Raw genomic sequence first — 21,878 nt, 5'->3', positions numbered from 1 at the left:
TTCTCCCCTAGTATAGCCTTGAACTCAACTCCTGAACAGAATAGGATGGGTCTTTTAGTTACTTTCGCAGAGGGCTCTGTAGTGCTAATAAGAGAGCTGAGGAGCCCCTCTCAGGTTTTCAGATGACATGCCAGGCTAGCTTTACATTTAATAATAATGATTTCAGTTTTCAAGAAATTTACTGAATCTCACCTATGTGCTCAATGTTGCCGATCCAAGATGGGTAAACAGCCTCTGCCCTTAGGGAACTCATTCCTATGTTGAACACTAATGTGTAAACCAAGGATTACAATGGTAATCCCCCAGTGAATACATACAGAGTACCAATTTTAGAAGTGGTTGAAAACTTTTGTAAAAAAATCAGAGAATTACACATATATAATTAGCTGCTCATCCTAGAAGTCATATATCCAGACCAGGTGTGGTGGCTCACGCCTGTAATCGCAGCACTTTGGGAGGCTGAGGTGGGTGGATCACCTGAGGTCAGCAGTTCGAGACCAGCCTAGCCAACATGGTGAAACCCCCTCTCTACTAAAAATACAAAAATTAGCCAGGCACAGTGGTGCATGCCTGTAATCTCAGCTGCTTGGGAGGCTGAGGCAGGAGAACTGATTGAACCTGGGAGGTGGAGGTTGCAGGGAGCCCAGATCTCACCATTGCACTCCAGCCTGGGTGACAGAGCAAGACAGATTGAGACTCTCTCTCTCTCAAAAAAAAGTCACACAAAAAAAAAAAAAAAAAAAAAAAAAAAGGCCGGGCGCGGTGGCTCAAGCCTGTAATCCCAGCACTTTGGGAGGCCGAGATGGGCGGATCACGAGGTCAGGAGATCGAGACCATCCTGGCTGACACGGTGAAACCCCATCTCTACTAAAAAATACAAAAAAACTAGCCGGGTGTGTTGGCGGGCGCCTGTAGTCCCAGCTACTTGGGAGGCTGAGGCAGGAGAATGGCGCAAACCCGGGAGGCGGAGCTTGCAGTGAGTTGAGATCCGGCCACTGCACTCCAGTCGGGGCGACAGAGCGAGACTCTGTCTCAAAAATAAAAAAAAAAAAAAAGTCACATATCCAAATGTAAGAGTATTTTGCAGGTAAGCCTGACTCAGGCTGACATAGGAGTGGCTGTGGGGGAGCAGTGCACCCACTCCAGGATCCCCCAGAAACATTCATTGTTTTGTTTCTGTTTTTTTTTTTTTTTTTTTTTTTTTTTTTTTTTCTGTTGCCCAGGCTGGAGCACAGTGGTGCGATCATGGCTCACTGCAGTCTTGATCTCCTGGGCTCAAGTGGTTCTCCCAACTCAGCCTCCCAAGTAGCTGGGACCATAGGCACGCACCACCATGCCTGGCTAATTTTAAAAATTTTGTATTTTTTTTGTAGAGACTGGGTCTTACTATGTTACCTAGGCTGGTCTAAAACTCCTGGGCTCAAGCAATCCTCCTGTCTTGACCCCCAAAGTGTTGCGATTACAGGCGTGAGCCACTGTGCCCAGTCTCATTGTTTCTTTGCATTTTGGTTATTGAACTCTCCCTGGGTAACATTTGCAGAATGTTCCATGAGTCCTGAGTATGTGCCAGGCCAATTACTCAGCAATTCTGCTTCAAGAATCAGTCTGTATTCCATTACACCAGTGCTACATTTTCAAAATGGAAGGAATATAAAATGTAAAAGTATTTGCTATGCAGAGGAGGGAGACACTACTGCTGGGACTAGAATCGAAGTTTTCTCACACCCAGTTCAATGCCTTTTCCACAGCATCCCTCAGTTGAGCCTTAGGGCACCAAGTGGATGGTCATTAGTCTTGTATGGACTTTATATCCAATGCTGATTGTAAGGTCTAGATGATGCTAGGTGGCAGAGATTCAAAGTTGGACAGGTCGGTTACTGTACTTGATAAATAAACAGCCCAGTGGCAAGACAGATAAATAAACGGACCATTTACACCCTGAAATGTGGTCAGTTGCTTAGGGAACTGGGGGAGGGGCACCAAATGGAGGAGTGGGGACATGTTAGGGAGGGCTTTTCAGCATAGTGAGTGAATGAATGCTCATTTGAAGAAACAACTTGTGTTTAAGGTGTTTTTGTTTCTTCCAGAGCTGGAATCTGGAAAATTTCTGGGCTTTCCTGCTTTGAGGGAGAGATCAGGCTAGGTGCATTGCCAGTTTGCTGCTGATGCTCTGATTAGGTTCTACTTTGATCTGATCAAGTGAGATTTAATCAATGCTGGTACTTTAAGTCAGTTTGCAACTATTTAGTTGCTCTTTTTAGTGGTAATATTAGTAATGGTAAAACTTAGTGCTTTTAGGATGAGAGTAGGCAGCCTGAAGAATGGTATCTTGGGCTCTTCTGATTCAAGCCCTAGGGCTCATTGGCAGGTCATCAGAGGAAACATTTATCTATCTGTCCATTCATTCAAGAAGTATTTATTTGGTGCCTATGTGCCAGACACTGTGGGGAAAACAAGACACATGGGCTATTATTGCCTCTTGGAAGGAACTAAGCTGTTTGGATTTTGACAAATCCCTTTCTCTGGGCCTCAATTCCTCGACCTGTTCAGAAATGTGCGCTCACAGTGGTCCTAGATATCTTAGATTCAGGTTCCATTTTCATTTCTTTCCTGTTCTGCGGCCATCTGCAAGTTAATTTGATCTCCTTGAACCTCAGTTTCCTCATCTGTAAAATGAAGATGATACAACTCGCTTCATCAGGTTGTACTGAGGCTGGAAAATATATTCTTAACTACTGACGCATCGTGTGCTCAGCCTAGGGTGGCTGCTACCGCGAGTACCTGCGGACTCCTAGGGCGGGCACCAGCCCGGGACCCCTGACAGGGTGTTCATTAGGGCGTGGCTAAGCCCCGGGAGGGGGAAAGCGTTAGGATTTATAAAGCCAGAGTCTGGCGCGCTGGCCTCATTCCGTCTTGAACTAGACCCTGGAGAGGTCTTCCAGGCTTGGGCTCATCACGCGAGCACCGGGAGCTGGGGTGCCGGCGGCAGAGGCGCATAGGGCCCGAGCAGCCCCTAGCCCTCAGCGCGCACACCTGGGGCCGGGGCGCGAGGCTTGCGTGGCCGCTGGGTGGGCGCTGGGGACCCGGCCCTGGGGGCGGAGCCTGCGGCCCGCCGCCCCCCGCACACCCCAGCCGAGGCCCGGAAGGGGCCAGGCGCGCTTCCGTCTCCGCCGGGGATGCACGGAGGGCGGAGCTGCGGCCCGAGGACGCGACGCGAGCACAGTTCCGGCGAGGAGGCCGCGCCAGTGACAGCGATGGCGGCGGAGTCGGCGCTCCAAGTTGTGGAGAAGCTGCAGGCGCGCCTGGTCGCGAACCCGGACCCTAAGAAGGTGAGCGAGGGGGCGGCGCGTAGCGGGGTGGGCGTTGGGACGGTGCGGGCCCCGTAACGGTCGCGGCCCGGGCGCGGCGGGGTTCGGGGACTGGGACCCTGAGCCAGGCCCCGCGGGGCTAGGGTCGTGAAGTTCGCGGCCATTGGCCGCTGCTCGCGCGCTGGGACCCCGTGCGTCGGGCGTCGGGACGCGGGGCCCCGGCCGCTCCCCCTCCCTCACGGGCCCGGGACGGGGGCGCGCCCGGTGTGGACACCGCGTGCCCAGCGCTTCCTCCCAGAGGCGCTCCCGTGGCGTCCCGAGCCAGCTGTTTCCTGCGGGAGAGCGCGCCCGGGGCGGGAGGGCGCTGGCCACCGCCTCGCTGGCCACCCGGTGCCTGCGCTGGTGTCCGGCTCCCCGCGGAGCGGCACGGACTCACCAGCGGGTGCGTGCGTGTTCGCTGGGAGGAGGAGACCGGGCGCCCGAACGCTGCGGAGCCTGTGCTCGTGGTGTCGTCCGCGCCTCTCGGAGACGCGGTTACTACTCTCCGGCTGGATATCAGAACGTGGACCTTTCGCTTTCTCAGTGAATCCCTTTCAAAACAGAATAAAGCCTCACGTCCCCTAGGCGTACTCCTGAAAACTTAGGTTGAAATTGAAAAAGAGGCGTGGGCCCGGGGTTGGAAGTTGCAGCTAGGTTTCCTTTTGGCGATTAATAGGAAGGTAAAAGCTACCGTTTCTCGTTGTTCGAATGATGGGCAACTATTTTTAATTGTAGTTAACTAGTTTTTGTTGTTTATTGTACAAACTGAACATTAAGTTAAAAGCGTTCTTGTACCTTTCCATCTTTCTGTCACTCCTCCATGGTCTCCAGAAGACAGTCTGGTGGTTGTCAGTATTATTTGTTTTCTTTGAGACCAGTCTTGCTCTGGTCGCCCAGGCTGGAGTGCAGTGGCGTGATCTCGGCTCCCTGCAACCTCCGCCTCCTGGGTTCAAGCACTTCTCTGCCTCAGCCTCCCCAGTAGCTGGGATTACAGGCGCCCGCCACCACGCCTGGCTAATTTTTGTATTTTTAGTAGAGACGGGATTTCACTGGGTTGGCCAGGCTGGTGTTGAACTCGGCTGTCAGGATTTTTTAAGTGGAAATACAACACTACGTGTTTGGCATTCTCCGTCATCATTCTGGCCGGGGCCGGCAGTTCTTGGAGTTGGAGCTCAGTCCTGGTGGAAGAGGAAGTCGTGGAGGGAGCGCTAGGGCCGTGGGGGAATGGCTTTGCTGAGCCTCTTCCTCACCTGCTGCTTCCTAGGACTAACCTGAAAGGCTAAGGTACCAGGCTGAAAGTCAGTGCTCAGAAGATACCAATCGTCGTTCTTCGGGTTTTTTTTTTTTTTTTTTTTTTTTTTTTCTTGAAGAGCCACTTTCTCTTTACCTTGTTCTAGCCTGTTGGAGGTAGGGTTTCTCCAATTCCAAAGGCTGTATACAGCCTCTCACCATCAGACCACTTTTTAAGGCTTCTCGTTCATACCTAGCTCGAAGATTCACTTCTTCAGGAAGCCATTTTAGTTACAAATCTGGGAAAACTTAAAATGCTTTCATTGTGCCATGTTTTCTGTTGCAGCTTCAGTGCCGTACCTAGTGGTCAGGCATGCTTACAAGTTTCTTTTTACAGTAACCCCTTGTGGACGTCTAATAAATGGTCATTATTTTAGTACTAGTTTGTTTTCCTAAACACTGTAAGATCTGTGACTGACGTTTGATACCTTAAAGCAATGCCATATAATAACTACTCCCATTTGTTCTTTATTTCTGTCAGATAAAAATGTTCTATGTAGTGTCTACAGTCTTTTTTTTTTTTTTTAACTAGAATTTAGATTTGGAAGTAGTTTTTCTATTGGTTGATTCGCATGAAATATAAAATTAGGAAAAGGCTTATTCCACCTTAACCTAATTGAATTATTAAGGTTTTTTTTTTTTTTTTTTTTTGAGGATTTGGGCTTTTTCTAGATAAAAAATCACCCTGAACTACTAGCTTTGCATTGTGAAGTGAGCATTATGAAGATGAGAAAATGTTGGGAGATCATTTTTGCAAAGGGCATAATAGTCGACATTGAGAAATGAGTTAACTGAAGAGGGAAAATTGCAAGCTGGCATATTGGCCTTGTTCCTTTCAACCTTCTGGTAACCTAACAAGCTCCTACAGGTTGTATGTGAAATTGCAAGATGATTATATAGCACTGTTGAATTTGCAACCAGATCTTGTTTTCAAACCATTATTAGCCAAGGGTTTGATTCCACACGTATGTTCATGGATTTTCTGGTATTAGACATTGCCGTAACTCTGTTTTCACTTTTTCATCTATCATCTTGGCTCACTTGAGGGAGAAGGTATCAGCAGGCTAGGGCCACTTGGTTTCTGTTTTTATGTTTCATAGTTCATGGCTGATAAAAGTTACCTGTCCTTAGGCCGAGTACAGTGGCTTACACCTGTAATCCCAGCACTTTGGGAGGCCGAGGTGGGTGGATCACCTGAGATCAGGAGTGTGAGACCAGCCTGGCCAACATGGTGAAATCCCGTCTCTACTAAAAGTACGAAAATTAGCCGGGTGTGGTGGCAGGCACCTGTAATCCCAGCTACTCGGGAGACTGAGGCAGGAGAATCGCTCAAACTCAGGAGGCAGAGGTTGCAGTGAGCTGAGATTACGCCATTGCACTCCAGCATGCGCAACAAGAGCGAAACTGTCTCAAAAAAAAAAAAAAAAAAAAAAAAGAGGCTGGGCGCGGTGGCTCAAGCCTGTAATCCCAGCACTTTGGGAGGCCGAGACGGGCGGATCACGAGGTCAGGAGATCGAGACCATCCTGGCTAACCCAGTGAAACCCCGTCTCTACTAAAAAATACAAAAAAACTAGCCGGGCGAGGTGGCGGGCGCCTGTAGTCCCAGCTACCCCGGAGGCTGAGGCAGGAGAATGGCGAGAACCCGGGAGGCGGAGCTTGCAGTGAGCTGAGATCCGGCCACTGCAGTCCAGCCTGGGCGACAGAGCGAGACTTCGTCTCAAAAAAAAAAAAAAGAAACAGAAAAAGAAAAAAAACCTGCACACACACAGTTGGCCGGGCGGCGGGTGGATCATGTGAGGTCAAGAGTTTGAGACCAGCCTGGCCAACATGATGAAACCCCATCTCTACTAAAAATACAAAAATTAGTTGGTTATGGTGGTGGGTGCCTGTAATCCCAGGTACTTGGGAGGCTAAGGCAGGAGAATCGCTTGAATCCAGGAGGCGGAGGTTACTGTGAGCCGAGATGGCAACATTACACTCCAGCCTGGGCAACAAAAGCAAAACTCCAACCCCCCCCAAAAAAATAGTTAACTTGTCCTGTCTTATATTCTGACGGTGAAGACTACCAAGAACATTTTGATGGCAGGTGACATTAAAAATATTTTTTGGTTTTTTGGGTTGAAGGATTGTGCAGGGGACAACTGAGATGCCTAAACATGCACCCCGCAAATGTTTGATATTTCTCAATTGCCTGTTATCAGTTCTTACAAGCTCTACAGTTGGTACCTTGTTTGGTAAAAGTTTCGATCCACCTGAGGATGCCCAATGTGCCTTTGTCTTGTTATTGCTTTGTTTTTTCTTGAAATTTACTGAAAATAGAGGGGTTGTGAAGTCCTTTTTTCTCTTGTGTTAGACTAAATGAGTCTGAAAATCTTGAGGGTTTTAGTTTTATCTGCTTTTAAATCACCCCTACCAACCCAAAGTAAAGCAGAAAGACAGCATTTGTTCTTCCAGTTAGTGCTAGGCTTTGAGATAAACACACCCACAGTGATTCCAGCCTCATCCTTATATGTTGGCTTTGTAGAGGTCCTGGGACACGTTTGTCCCCTTGGTGACCTCCTTTACTATGTGGGTTCTGAACTGTCTAATGAGATCACAGGAGGAGTTTTTCTGCTTTCTTGCAAGTATGCTAAGAAGTATATGAGCTGCCGTTCTATTTTCTTTTCCTAAGGACAGTGTTCTGATGTTGGATGCTTCTCCTGGCTTTATTTACTGTAGTAGACACATTTGACTTTCCATCTTGTTAAGCAAGTTACCTAACCTGATTGGGCTCAGTTGCAATATCTGTAAAATGGGGAGAACATCCACTTTATAGAGTTGGTTAGTGGGGATGAAATGCGGTAATACATGTGAGAACTTAGTGTAGTAGCTGACACACAGTAGATGGTATGTGAATGTTCCCAACCTACTCCTTCCAAGAATGGCATTATGAGAGAACCACTTGTTTTTGACCTTTTCAGTGATTTAAAATTTTCCTTTAAGTGAAGGAATTGGCATTATTAGTCTTTGCACCCATGGCTTGGGTGGCAAGAAACACAAAATTTTTCCTGAGTTGATGTTGGTGGTGATAGGATTTGAAGTGGAGGATAATTTTCACTCAACTATGAAGGTGAAACTCCCTAGATATGCCACTTGGCCTCTTACTTGATCTCAAACAAGATTATCACTTGGTATCCAATTGCTCTGTCTGGTGTAATGATTGAAGCAGAATGACCAGAAAAACAGACTTGTTACTCCACCTAATAGCAATATGGCATACCAATTACAGCCTGGTATTACATGGTAAAAGAACAGATCTTGTTATATAGTATTTAAATGTAAAGGTAACCACAGTTATCTATTTTAAACTACTTGTACTTTGAAGCACTCCTTGTATGGTAAGTATGTTTAGATACACATAGACGTTTCCTAGAGAAAGGTGTGGCCAGTCATGACTTTTGTTAGAGATAGAGCAAGTAGGAATTGGCTGAGGAATATCTGGTTGAAGATCAAGGGCAGAACGTTGAAAGCTGTCAGTCGATGAATGAAATGATAAGTATTTAGTGAGCTTTCATATTGTTCTAGACACTATGACTAAGGACTGCACATGGTTTGTCTCAATGAATCCTCATAGTTTGTGAAGTAGAGACAGGACCAAGTTCCTGTTTTGCAGATGAAGTAACTGAAGTTTGGGGATGTTTTTGACTTATTCAAGATCTCCCATCAAGGAGTGACAAAGACAGACTGTGAAGCCTGTCTCTGACTCCCAAACTCCATCTTAACAGCTTTGCTATACTGATTTTGACCTAGTTTTAGGGACTATAGGAAGGAAATGTGGTCAAACCCAGATCACTTTTCTAATCTACCCAGGCATTTTGTGTCCAGTGTTAACATCAAAGCTGTGATTCTGGCAATTCAAAATGGTTCTTGGCTTTAGACTTATACAGAAGAAAACAATTCTGTTAAAACACTGTGGTCCTTCTGGAAACACGATGGTCTTTTCCTGTAGAGGCCTTTTCTTCCTCTGTGCCAGGTCCGTGGGTAATTCTCCTAAAACTGGTACCTTTCTTATAAATTCTATCAAAACTAGGGCAAAAATGATAGTTGTTGATGGCTTTTATCAGAGTTGGTAAGTTTTGATTCTCTTCTCTACATCTTATTTCCCCTTGGTGTAGCACAGTGGTTGAAAGCAGGCAATCTGAAGCCACAGACCTAAGTGAATCTTGCCCCACTTGCATCTTGGGACAAGAAACATAACTTTGATGAGCCTATTTTCACACTTGTAAAATAGGGATATTACTTATTACTATAAATAGGGATAATACTTATTACTGTAAATGGTTAGCACTAAGCACTTAATAATCAGATATTCTTAAAGTGAATATGACTGTTGAAATTAATGTTTTCTTCTTTGCAGCTATTGAAATATTTGAAGAAACTCTCCACCCTGCCTATTACAGTAGACATTCTTGCGGTAAGAACTGTGTGACTTTAAATATTATATAATGATATCCCATTCCCTTCTCACTGGAGAGTGTGTAGAGTAAGGTTACAAGTATGGGCTTTGGAAGTGAAAGAAATCAGACACAAAAGGCCACATATTGTCTGATTCCATTTATATGAAATGTCCAGAACAGGCAAATCCATAGACAGAAAGTAGATTAGTGGTTGCCAGGGCCTAGAAGAATTGGGAGGAACAGGATTTCTTTTTAGGGTAATGTAAATGTTCTAGAATCAGATGGTTATAATGGTTATACAATATTGTGAATGTTCTGGAAACCACTGAATTATGTACTTTAGTTAAAATGGTGAATATTGTTACCTGACTTTATTTCAAAATTAGAATTAAAAGAACATTGACTTTGGCATCAACTAGTCCCAGATTCAAATCTGAGTTCTGTGACTTTAGGCTGCTCCTATTGTAAAATGGGTCTGATTCCTGCCTCACAGAGTTATTGTAAAGACTGATTCAGAACTGTATGCAAAGCTCTTATCTTAGTGCCTAACACCTGTCCTAATCACTGTTGTTATCATTAAAGTTCTACAAGTGTTTTTTCCTTCTCTGAACTTGGTACGCTTTGCTACTGTGTGTCATTAGAGATTTGGGGCATAGGCACAAAGTAATTTAGTGTTAAAATTTGCAGGGTTATGTTTTAGGAAGGAAGTATTGCTTGTTGAGTTTCTCAAAGCAGGAGGCCTTATTTCTTTAGGAAAACGTTAGCCTAGTTCCAGACCCCTCTAACCATTACTTTGTCAAATTTTAGGAGACTGGGGTTGGGAAAACAGTAAATAGCTTGCGAAAGCACGAGCATGTTGGAAGCTTTGCCAGGGACCTAGTGGCCCAGTGGAAGAAGCTGGTTCCTGTGGAACGGTAAGAACATTTCTCTTTAGGTTTGGTCAATTTCATGGTTAAATTGGGTTACCTGAAGTATTTACAGATACAAAAGGTTTTCTTTATTATTTCTCTTTTGCCTTCTAAAACTGTTTTGCCTCAATTATAAAAATAATCCATGATCATTGTAGAATATTTGAAAATATTAAAAACAAAAATCAAAATTTCCTATTTCTATCATGCAAAGACAAACGTTATGAACATTTTGGTATGGTTCTTTCTAACCGCTCCTTAATGGCATTTTTTTTTTAGTTGTGAACTAGATAAATAATGAGCAGCCCCCATTTTATATAACAAACATGTCCCCATGTTTTAAAAAATTTTCACATTTTCATGTATATGAGATATTTGATCTTTGCATGTTGTAGTTAAAGTCACCATTTCTCATTTGGGTTTTCCCGGTTTTAAGACTTGAGTATCTTTAAGTATAACCCACTTACCTTCTTCTTAAGACCTTGTTGTTTCTAATTCTGCATCTTCACTTCTTTGGTGAGTTTAGGTTCTGTGACTTTGTCCCTCAACAAGCAAGATTTAGACCTCCTTTGTCTGCTTTTTGTTTTATTTTAGAAATGCTGAGCCTGATGAACAGGACTTTGAGAAGAGCAGTTCCCGAAAGCGCCCTCGGGATGCCCTGCAGAAGGAGGAGGAGATGGAGGGGGACTACCAAGAAACTTGGAAAGCCACGGGGAGCCGATCCTATATCCCTGACCACAGGCAGAAGAAACATAGGAAACTCTCAGAGCTTGAGAGACCTCATAAAGTGTCCCATGGTCATGAGAGGAGAGACGAGAGAAAGAGGTGTCACAGAATGTCACCAACTTACTCTTCAGACCCTGAGTCTTCTGATTATGGCCACGTTCAATCCCCTCCATCTTGTACCAGTCCTCATCAGATGTACGTCGACCACTACAGATCCCTGGAGGAGGACCAGGAGCCCATTATTTCACACCAGAAGCCTGGGAAAGGCCACAGCAATGCCTTTCAGGACAGACTGGGGGCCAGCCAAGAACGACACCTGGGTGAACCCCATGGGAAAGGGGTTGTGAGTCAAAACAAGGAGCACAAATCTTCCCACAGGGACAAACGCCCCGTGGATGCCAAGAGTGATGAGAAGGCCTCTGTGGTGAGCAGAGAGAAATCACACAAGGCCCTCTCCAAAGAGGAGAACCGAAGGCCACCCTCAGGGGACAGTGCAAGGGAGAAACCGCCCTCTAGTGGCGTAAAGAAAGAGAAGGACAGAGAGGGCAGCAGCCTGAAGAAGAAGTATTTGCCTCCCTCAGAGGCTGCTTCAGACAACCACCTGAAAAAGCCAAAGCACAGAGACCCAGAGAAAGCCAAATTGGACAAAAGCAAGCAAGGTCTGGACAGCTTTGACACAGGAAAAGGAGCAGGAGAACTGCTGCCCAAGGTAAAAGAGAAGGGTTCTAACAACCTAAAGACTCCAGAAGGGAAAGTCAAAACTAATTCGGACAGAAAGTCACTTGGCTCCCTCCCTAAAGTTGAGGAGACAGATATGGAGGATGAATTCGAGCAGCCAACCATGTCTTTCGAATCCTACCTCAGCTATGACCAGCCCCGGAAGAAAAAGAAAAAGATTGTGAAAACTTCAGCCACAGCACTTGGAGATAAAGGACTTAAAAAAAATGACTCTAAAAGCACTAGTAAAAACTTGGACTCAGTTCAGAAATTACCCAAGGTGAACAAAACCAAGTCAGAGAAGCTGCAGCCGGCTGGAGCTGATTCAGCCAAGCTGAGAAAGGTAACCCCTTCAGCCCCTTGGTGGCTTCCCACCCAGAGTACCTGGCCCTGCAGAGCTCAGAGGATTGCCCTGCCACTGTTTTCCTTAGCTTGCTTTTAGGGGGCCTGTTGAATTTCAGCTTGCGGTAATTTCCTCTGGGCTTTACTGGTTGTCAGGGTACATTGTACCCCAAATAAGAATTTTCTGCGTTATTCTCTTGTGATGGGCCCATCTGTATTTATTTCCTGACTGAGGTGGTGTCAGGCATGACTGTGGCCCCCTCCAGCCTGGATCTTCCTGTGCAAGGTGTCCAGTTAATGCTCCTGGGAATAGAGTGTAGGAAAGAGAGCTGTGCTCATACTCACTGACTCTCCACCCATGGGTCTGTTCCCTGCAGGTGCCCGATGTGTTGCCGGTGTTGCCAGACCTCCCGTTACCCGCAATACAGGCCAGTTACCGTCCACTGCCTTCCCTCGAGCTGATATCCTCCTTCCAGCCAAAGCGAAAAGGTAATTTTCTGTATCTTCTTTTTCTTACTGGGAAAAAGATTTAAAAATTCATTCAAGGTAGGGTGCAGTGGCTCAAACCTATAATTCCAGCACTTTGGCAGGCTGAGGCAGGAGGATTGCTTATGGCCAAGAGTTCTAAATCGACCGGGCGTGGTGGCTCACTCCTGTAATCCCAGCACTTTGGGAGGCTGAGGCAGGTGGGTCCCCTTAGGTAAGAAGTTGGAGACCAGCCCGGCCAACATGGTGAAACCCTGTATCTCCTAAAAATACAAAAATTAGCCAGGCATGGTAGCGCGTGCCTGTGATCCCAGCTACTCCGGAAGCTGAGGCAGGCGAATCGCTTGAACCTAGGAGGCGGAGGTTACAGCGGGCTGAGATTGTGCCATTGCACTCAAGCCTGGGTAACAAGAACGAAACTCCATTTCAAAAAAAAAAAAAAAAAAAAGAGTTCTAAACCCTAAACCACCCTGGTCAATACAGCAAGATGCTATCTCTACAAGAGAAAAAAATAGCCAGGCGTGGTGGCACATCCCACGTACTCAGTAGACTGAGGTGGGAGGAACACTTGAGCCCAGGAGTTCAAGGCTGCAGTGAGCTATGCACTCTAGCTTGAGTGACATCCACTGCACTCTAGCTTGAGTGACAGAGCAAGACTGTTTGAAAACAAACAAAAAACCTTGTATCACCATAACATCAGATTTTTGATGCATTTCCTAAGTGCATAGATTCTGAAGTTTGATGGCTTGGGTTTGAATCCTAACTCTGGTTTCTGTAAGTTATATGACCTTGAGAAATACCTTAATTTCTATGGACCTTAGTTGTATATATTGTGTAAATGGGAGTTATGATGGTATCTGTCCCATAGGGCTCAGTTTAGTGAATTCAGAAGTGATGCCTTTTCGCTCTGAGTTTATCACATAGTAATTGTTCAGTAAATTGCTGCTGCTGTTATTAGCAGCCCTTTATCCTATGTGTTATAGGATTTTTGTCTGAAAGAAAAAAATGTCTAATTTTCATAGCAAAAGAAGTAGAAGCCACATAAGGGTCCGTCAGCAGGAGACTAACAGATAAATCATGGTTCGTTTACACAGTGGCATCCTATGCCATCGTAAAAAAAAAAAAATGTGGAAAGTCTATGCATTGACATGGAATGATCTCTCAGATGTGGCAAATGAAAAAAAGCAGTGTATGTAGTGAGTATGTTATTAATTGATTAATTGGTTTAAAAGGAATAAGAGGCCGGGCGCGGTGGCTCAAGCCTGTAATCCTAGCACTTTGGGAGGCTGAGACGGGCGGATCACAAGGTCAGGAGATCGAGACCACCCTGGCTAATACGGTGAAACCCCGTCTCTACTAAAGAATACAAAAAACTAGCCGGGCGACGAGGCGGGCGCCTGTAGTCCCAGCTACTCGGGAGGCTGAGGCAGGAGAATGGCGTAAACCTGGGAGGCGGAGCTTGCAGTGAGCTGAGATCTGGCCACCGCACTCCAGCCTGGGCGACAGAGCCAGACTCCGTCTCACAAAAAAAAAAAAATGAATAAAGAGAAATTCTTTTTTTTTTTTTTTTTTCTTCTGTGTGTTGAGAGTCTTGCTCTGTTGCCCAGGCTGGAGTGCAGTAGCTCAATCTTGGCTCACTGCAGCCTCCACCTCCTAGGTTCAAGCAATTCCTCTGCCTTAGCCTCCTGAGTAGCTGGGACTACAGGTGCATGTTGGGCAGGCTGGTCTCGAACTCTTGACCTCAGATGATTCATCTGCCTTGGCCTCCCAAAGTGCTGGGATTACAGGAGCTTATTTTTAAATTCTCTAGAAGGATCTACAAGAATCTGTAGTGTGGATTGCCATTGGGAAAGGGAAGTGTGAGGCTGAGGGGGGTAGAAGAAGAGTTTTCACTGGATCACTTAGGGCCTTTTGTAATTTCCTTTTGTGTTTTTCTTGCCCTATAGCATTCTCTTCACCCCAGGAAGAAGAAGAAGCTGGATTTACTGGGCGCAGAATGAATTCCAAGATGCAGGTGTATTCTGGTTCCAAGTGTGCCTATCTCCCTAAAATGATGACCTTGCACCAGCAATGCATCCGAGTACTTAAAAACAACATTGATTGTAAGTCACATGCTTCTCTTTAGCCTTCATGCACATTGTAGCACTTGGACCTTATCACTGGGTGGCTTGGCTGCTACTCAGTGCTTTCACCTTTGATTTCTCTGCAGCAATCTTTGAAGTGGGAGGAGTCCCATATTCTGTTCTTGAACCCGTTTTGGAGAGGTGTACACCTGATCAGCTGTATCGCATAGAGGAATACAATCATGTGAGTATTCTGTTTGGGTGGGAAGAGGGCAGTTTTCTGGCTTGTATCCCCAGAAATAGCTTTGTCCCTGTGACTCCGCTGTGGCTGAAGGGCAGATCAGTGGTCAGAGCATTGTTGTGGGCCTTTAAACAAGCATGTTATTAGCACTTGCTCCTGGCACCTTAAGTGGGCCTCTTTGGCTAGGATCAAGGTGGGATTCAAAGGGAGAAGAAAAACACTTTTAACACCTCCCTTGAGCTTGCCTAGTCATGAAGGTCAAAAGGGAGAATTCTGGCAGCAGAGCAGCTGGGACCCAGGGTGGGTAAAGCACTTTGTGTTGACACTGACATCTGGTGATTGACTGGATGTCTCTTAAGAGACATCAAGATCTATCCAGAAATCCTCCTTAGGATATGGGTATACACATTTGATTGCATCAGCTATCTCTCTTTAATTCTGAGAGTTCTATGACCTAATATTTTTTTTTTTTTTTTTTTTTTTTGAGACAGGGTCTACCTCTGTTGCTTAGACTCTGCAGTACAGTAGCCTAATCATGGCTCACTGCATCCTTGAACTCCTGGGCTTAAGTGATCCTCCCAAGTAGCTGGGACTACAGGCACATACCACCACACCTGGCTAATACTTTTATTTTTCAGAGAGATGGACTCTCAGACTCCTGGCCTCAAGTGATGTCCCATCTTGGCCTCCCGAAGGGCTGGGATTATAGGCATGAGCCACTGCGTCTGGCCAGTAACTTAACATCCTTCTTAGGTTGCCCCCTGCCATCACAGTTCAGCGTAGTGTTGAGAAGTACCTGATTGGACTTGATCACAGTTCTACCCTTTGCTGATTTTCTAAAGGAAAAGACTGATCTTACACTAATTTTTGTGATATCCTGTCACAGCCACCAAAAGCAACTAGCATAGTGCCTCACATTTAGCATTTTTAAAATTTAGTGAGTTATTTTTTCCTAGAATTGTGGTATTTAACATACTACTACGATAAAGACCAAAAAATTATTAGGAAACTGGTCACTCCTAGGTAATTAATCAGAAAAAGATATGGGGCTGGGGGTGGTGACACACGCCTGTAATCCCAGTACTTTGTGAAGCTAAGGTGGGCGGATCACTTGAGGTCAGGAGTTCGAGGCCAGCCTGGCCGACATGGCAATACCCCGTCTCTACTAAAAATATAAAAAATTAGCTGGGCATGGTGGTAAGCACCTGTAGTCCTGGCTACTTGGGAGGCTAAGGCACAAGAATCGCTTGAACCCAGGAGGCAAGGGTTGCAGCGAGCCGAAATTGCACCACTGCACTCCAGTCTACATGACAGAGCAAGGCTCTGTCTCAAAAAATAAAAAGATAGTGCTTATACATAAAAGTGCTTGTACATAAATGATGTCCTGGTTCTGGTTTCAGGTATTAATTGAAGAAACAGATCAATTATGGAAAGTTCACTGTCACCGAGACTTTAAGGAAGAAAGACCCGAAGAGTATGAGTCGTGGCGAGAGATGTACCTGCGGCTTCAGGATGCCCGAGAGCAGCGGCTACGAGTACTAACAAAGAATATCCAATTCGCACATGCCAATAAGCCCAAAGGTAACAGAGATGGGAGAGCTGGGGTAGAACTGGCAGGATGTGTGTTCTGGTCAATAGCAGGGTCTTGGTGGGCTTGGCTGGTGTGGGACTGCTCGCCCCTATATCAGGTTGCAGGGTGGGTATTTCTTCTGCCACAGCCCATGCTACCCTATAGTGGGGTTTCAGGGCAGTGGAAAAGCCCGTGGATTATTTAAATAACAGTAGCATCTCTGCTCAAGAAGGCAGATGTTCATCTCCATAATTCCGCAGGCCGACAAGCAAAGATGGCCTTTGTCAACTCTGTGGCCAAGCCACCTCGTGACGTCCGGAGGAGGCAGGAAAAGTTTGGAACGGGAGGAGCAGCTGTCCCTGAGAAAATCAAGTAAGATCTGTGTTCTTTTTTTTTTTTTTTTTTTTTTTTAAGAGATGGAGTCTCGCTCTGTTGCCCAGGCTAGACTGCAGTGGCGCTTTCTCAGCTCACTGCAAGCTCCGCCTCCCGGGTTCATGCCATTCTCCTGCCTCAGCCTCCCGAGTAGCTGGGACTACAGGCGCCCGCCACCTCGCCCAGCTAGTTTTTTGTATTCTTTTTAGTAGAGACGGGGTTTCACCATGTTAGCCAGGATGGTCTCGATCTCCTGACCTCGTGATCCGCCCGTCTCGGCTTCCCAAAGATCTGTGTTCTTACCTGGCTTTTGTGTGCTATCAACCCTTAAGAGGTAGCCATAGTGGCAGGAAGCAAATTGCTTTTGGTGAAAGCCAGGCAGTGCAGATGGTGGACTCTGGAGGCAGACCTCATCAGCTCAGCACTTCCCTCACCTCCCTCAGCCTCTGCTTCTTGGACTGCAGTGCAAGGTGATAATTTCTCCTGTCCTAGGGTAGTCAAGATTAAATGGAGAGCAAAGCCTGGCTTATGGGAAACATTCCCTTATGCTTTCCCTTTTCTCATCGAAACAAAAAACACATTTCTGCAATGACTGTTATTTTGTCTAAGCCACATTAGCATTTTCAAAGTATAGATTTATACCAAAACAGTGAAAAGTTAGTTGAGATTATCATTTATTCTGAAAGGATAATGCAGACATCTCTGAGCCACCACCAGAATCCAGGGTGCTAGGGTCCACTGGTCAAAGCCACAAACAGGGTGAGTCATCCTCACACAGGCCAGCTTCAGGCTCTTCATGCTCAGGGCAGATTTCTTGTGCTCATGACTAACCAGTGTTGTCCTGTGTTGCAGGATTAAGCCAGCCCCGTACCCCACGGCAAGCAGCCATGCTTCCGCCAGTAGCAACAGCTTTAACCCCAGCCCCGAGGAGCCGGCCTATGATGGCCCAAGCACCAGCAGTGCCCACTTGGCACCAGTGGTCAGCAGCACTGTTTCCTATGATCCTAGGAAACCCACTGTGAAGAGTAAGTAACTTGGAGTTCCTGCTCAAATATTATTTCAGAACTAGTTTTTAACTCTCAATGTCATTATTCACTGTGTTACATTTTGTGGACTGCATGTTGCATGTGCGTGATGCCTTGCACATAGCTGGTCTGAATGTCAGTCTCTCCTTCCCTCTGCTTTGTCCATAGTGCACTATATCTCTTAAATAATTATAGTTCAGTCCAGGTGCGGTGGCTCATGCCTGTAATCCCAGCACTCTGGCAGGCTGAGGCAGGAGGATCCCTTGAACCCAGGAGTTCAAGACCAGCCTGGGCAACATAACGAGACCCTCTCTCTACAAAATTTAAAAATTGGGCATAGTGGTACATGTCTGTAGTCCCAACTAAGGAGACTGAGGTGGGAGGATCACTTGAGCCTGGGAGGTCGAGGCTTCAGTCAGCCTAGATCATACCACTGCACTCTAGCCTGGGTGACAGACGCTGTCTCTTTTTTTTTTTTTTTGAGACGGAGTCTCGCTCTGTCACCCAGGCTAGAGTGCAGTGGCATGATCTCAGCTCACTGCAAGCTCCGCCTTCCGGGTTCACACCATTCTCCTGCCTCAGCCTCCTGAGTACCTGGGACTATAGGTGCCCACCACCACGCCTGCCTAATTTTTTCTATTTTTTAGTGGAGACAGGGTTTCACCGTGTTAGCCAGGATAGTCTCAATCTCTTGACCTCGTGATCCGCCTGCCTCAGCTTCCCAAAGTGCTGGGATTACAGGCGTGAGCCAGCATGCCCAGTTGGGTCTTCCAAATATTTATTCTTTATATCTAGTTGCATCTATTTTGTATTTTGTTAACTTTATTACCATAGACTATCCCCAATATCCTAAGGGGATGTCCTGACTTAAGTCTTATTCTGTATTAATTGCAGGGCCTATGGGAGGGCAGGAGTCCTGGCTTGAGCAGCAGCTATGCTCAGATTAACCATTCAGGAGGCAGGCTGGCCCTCCTTAGGCAGTACTTGCAGAGCCACCTCAGACCTGTTTCTACACTGGACAGATTAGGGGTAGACGGGCTGTTTACTGGTTTGGCTATTTGTGAGGCAAAGTTATGTCCGAGTATGGCCTTTAGAGTCTGGCAAAGGCCAGGGTGCAGTGGTTCACACACACCTGTCATCCCAGCATTTTGGGAGGCTGGGGTAGGAGGATGCTTGAGCCCAGGAGATTGAGACCAGCCTGAGCAACATAGTGAGACCCTGACTTTACAGAAAATAAAAAAAATTAGCCAGGCATGCTGGCATACTCCTGTAGTCCCAGCTACTCTGGAGCCTAGGAGGTAGAGGCTACAGTGTGCTGTGATTGTGCCACTGCACCCTAGCCAGGGTGACAGAGTGAGACCCTTTCTTTAAAAAAATAACAAGAAAGTCTGACAAAGATTGAATTGCAATTCTGTACCTTACTGTACAACCATGGGCAAGTTGGCCAGGCTCTCTGAGCCTTGGTGCAGATAGTTAGAGAGTGGTTATTATTCCTCTGGCAGGTCCTCTGAAAGTATCTGCTCTGTGCTGCTGCTTTTATTGCATTGTAAACAGAGGAGATGGTTACTACTTGTATCTCTGCCTGGTGGTACACAGCCAAGAGTAGCAGAGCTGGCTTTGACTGTAAACCACTGGGGGTGTGTCTAAGCCGCCATAGATCTGAGACAGCTGCCTTGTTTCTCTTTTCACAGAAATTGCCCCAATGATGGCCAAGACAATTAAAGCTTTCAAGAACAGATTCTCCCGACGATAAACTGAGGACTTGCCTTGGAAATGGAATCTGGGGAGGCAAGAATACAAGGAAAGTGGGGGTTGGGGAATGGAATTCTACAGGGAACTGGAGTCTTGCTTTGTGGATCCTTTTGGTCTCCGAGTCCTGCAGTCTGCAGGTGCTGCCCCTGGGAACCTGCGTGCCACAGCCCCGCCTCCCTGCCTGGAGCACACTTCAGAATTCTGAAGAAGATGTGAAGCCTCTGTCTCACTGAGGATTTTAAAGGTCAATTATACTTTTGTTGTTCATTAGCATCTTTGTAAACTATAAGACATAGTTTTAATTAATAAATATTGCCCCCAGATTGTATTTATATTACCCCCCAGGTTTGTTTTTGTTTTTGTTTTTTGTCCTCTACCACACATTTAGCCTTTTATCTTCCAGGTCCTTATTAAAATCAGATGAAAGCCTAGTGAAAGCCATTGTCCTGCCCCAGCTCAGCTCTCCTGAGTGGACTCTGGTCCAGACAGAGGACTGGGCATCTCCAGAGCCGGCACAGTACCTGCTGCACATAGGGCGAGGAGTGAGCACCAGACCGCCCATCCCCAAGGGAGCCTCAGTGGGGCGACAGGGCACGGTGGACTCCACCTCAGGCCCTCCCCAGTGTCGCTGCGCATTCCTGTGCAGGAGCATCTCTTTCTTACTCACTAGTATTTATTAAGGGAGGTGCTCTGTAGGTCTGGAGCCTTTCCCTCATCCTTTCTGTGAGTCCCTACCTTTTTGTTTTTTTTTCTTTGAGGCTCACTAGAGGACACAGAACCTTGGGAGACTGATTTGCACAGAACTCCCCACTTCCCACTTTTACAATTTCCAGTATCTGATTGAAAATTTTTGGGTTTCCCCCCAGTCCCCTTCCCTATCTTTCCTTCTCCTCAACAGCATGAAGGAAAAACAAACACATGGCAGGGCATTTTGTAGCCCTGAATGTAACTTTAGACATTTAAAAGCCAGCACTTTAATCTCTTGTTCTCTGTGAATCACTATGAGAAGTGAATGGTTTTTAAAGCTGTAATGTTATATTGGAAATTGGTTTGTTTTGCCTTTTATTTAAAAGGTAAGATCATGTGATTGGAAGAACAAAACTGTTGGCTTGGGAAGAGAACTTTGCCGCTGAAGCGTTTTCTACCTTCTGTTTAAGCAGGATTTGGAGGGAAGGACCAGCTTAGGGAGAGGAGAGTGTCTGAGCCACAGCATCAGGATGGGGCAAACCACATGGGATCCATCAAGTTCCAGTTGAACAGGAGCAAGATCAGAACTTAGGAGGGCAATGTCAGCTCCCTTGTTGGCTGTCAAGGAACATCGATCTAGTAGAAACCCACTTGGTTGTGACCCAGGTGGAGGTAGATGCCATACATTTGAGATGTGCGTCCTTAAGGAACCTGACATGCAGACTGAGGGGATGGTAAATGTGACAGCCTGACAAGTTTTCTCAAAGCCCAAGATACAGAGCCAGTGTTTTCTGTATCTTGGGAGACCTCAGTTAGGCCAACTTTGAATTCCAGAGCAATGTAGGAAGTATGTTCAGCAGAAACTCGACATTGTTCAGTGTGAATTGCTGTGCAGAGTGCCTATTGTGACAGGACACAAACGTTACTGTGTTTTAATTTGCTATATTTTTGAATTGGGTAAAGCATTACTTCTCTTGGTCACTTGTACACCATTCCACCCCTATTCCTAGCCTGGCCCCCCGAATCTAATATTAGGAAGCCTCTTACCTGAAACCAAATGAACATTTGGGTCAGGTATCAGATGTCTGCTGCCTAGAATAGCTTTTTCTAGGTGTCTACCACCTTGAATTTGTCTCTTAACTGTGTTCAAGTCTTTGTCATTGAAACCAGTTTTTCATATCTTAGATTCAGTTGTGTATGATTTAATTTCCATTAGGAGTCTTTAGGCAGGGAGGGAAGAAAAGGCAGATTTGTTCATATCAATGTCAGTATCCATTTTGGCACATAAAGATTTTTGATGAACCCTGTTTGCATAGAGCCAGATCTTTTCCCCTCCCCCAAGAGTATCTACATCAGGGATGTGACTTGGTGTGAAGAGTCAGGGGCAAGAGGAAAAACCCAATTTCTAAATGACCTCCTTGCCCAGCTTACTAAAATGACTGCAGAGCAGACACAGGATGAATTTGAACCTGACACAGGATGAATTTGAACCTCTGGTCTCATTTATGGAAAAACTCGTGCAATTTTTTTCTGTGCTACACTACATACAAATCACCAAATTACAGATTACCCCTTTGATCCTTGGTGTACTGAGCAGTTTCTTTGGGGCTTTTTGTTTCTGGGAAGCGGGAGGGAAAGGAGCAAGGTGTCATCCTGCTCTTCATTTGTATTTTGGTCCCAAAATGTAAATACAATTTTCTATGTTACTTTTTTGTGGTAACTACCGAGATGAATATTTTAATTAGATAAGTTATATGAAAAGGAAAATTCCATGTCTAAATAAAAAACAAAAAACTCCATATACTGTGTCTTCATTACTTACAGTGTCAGTGAAAAGAAGTTAGAAAATGCCTGATTCTTGGACTGTTTAAGGCAGAGACTTTTTTTTTCTTTTTCTTTTTTTTTTTTTTTTTTT

The 21,878-nt window shown here is 45.8% G+C and overlaps 1 protein-coding gene and 1 long non-coding RNA gene across 3 annotated transcripts in view; one reads left to right on the top strand and one right to left on the bottom strand.

Annotated features, from left to right (window-relative positions):
- The first annotated feature begins 2,663 nt into the window (after positions 1 to 2,663).
- Positions 2,664 to 21,762, top strand: ELOA (elongin A). Its single transcript, XM_023219683.2, has 11 exons — positions 2,664 to 3,329; positions 9,035 to 9,091; positions 9,882 to 9,988; positions 10,577 to 11,768; positions 12,145 to 12,256; positions 14,200 to 14,355; positions 14,463 to 14,560; positions 15,958 to 16,138; positions 16,388 to 16,499; positions 17,352 to 17,524; positions 19,216 to 21,762. Exons 1-11 carry the CDS (start codon positions 3,177 to 3,179, stop codon positions 19,275 to 19,277), a joined length of 2,403 nt encoding a protein of 800 aa, XP_023075451.1. The 5' UTR covers positions 2,664 to 3,176; the 3' UTR covers positions 19,278 to 21,762.
- Positions 11,628 to 21,878, bottom strand: part of LOC111547700 — a 27,370-nt gene continuing 17,119 nt past the window's right edge. For both annotated transcript variants that reach the window (XR_002733201.2, XR_002733202.3), the window contains exon 3: positions 11,628 to 12,283. This is a non-coding gene — a long non-coding RNA (uncharacterized LOC111547700). The remainder of the gene's footprint in view (positions 12,284 to 21,878) is intronic.

The sequence above is a fragment of the Piliocolobus tephrosceles genome, chromosome 1 (genome assembly GCF_002776525.5).
Source record: "Piliocolobus tephrosceles isolate RC106 chromosome 1, ASM277652v3, whole genome shotgun sequence".
NCBI classification, from domain to species: domain Eukaryota; kingdom Metazoa; phylum Chordata; class Mammalia; order Primates; family Cercopithecidae; genus Piliocolobus; species Piliocolobus tephrosceles.
Note: the sequence above shows the minus strand (reverse complement) of the source record. Positions and strands in the feature narration are given on the sequence as shown.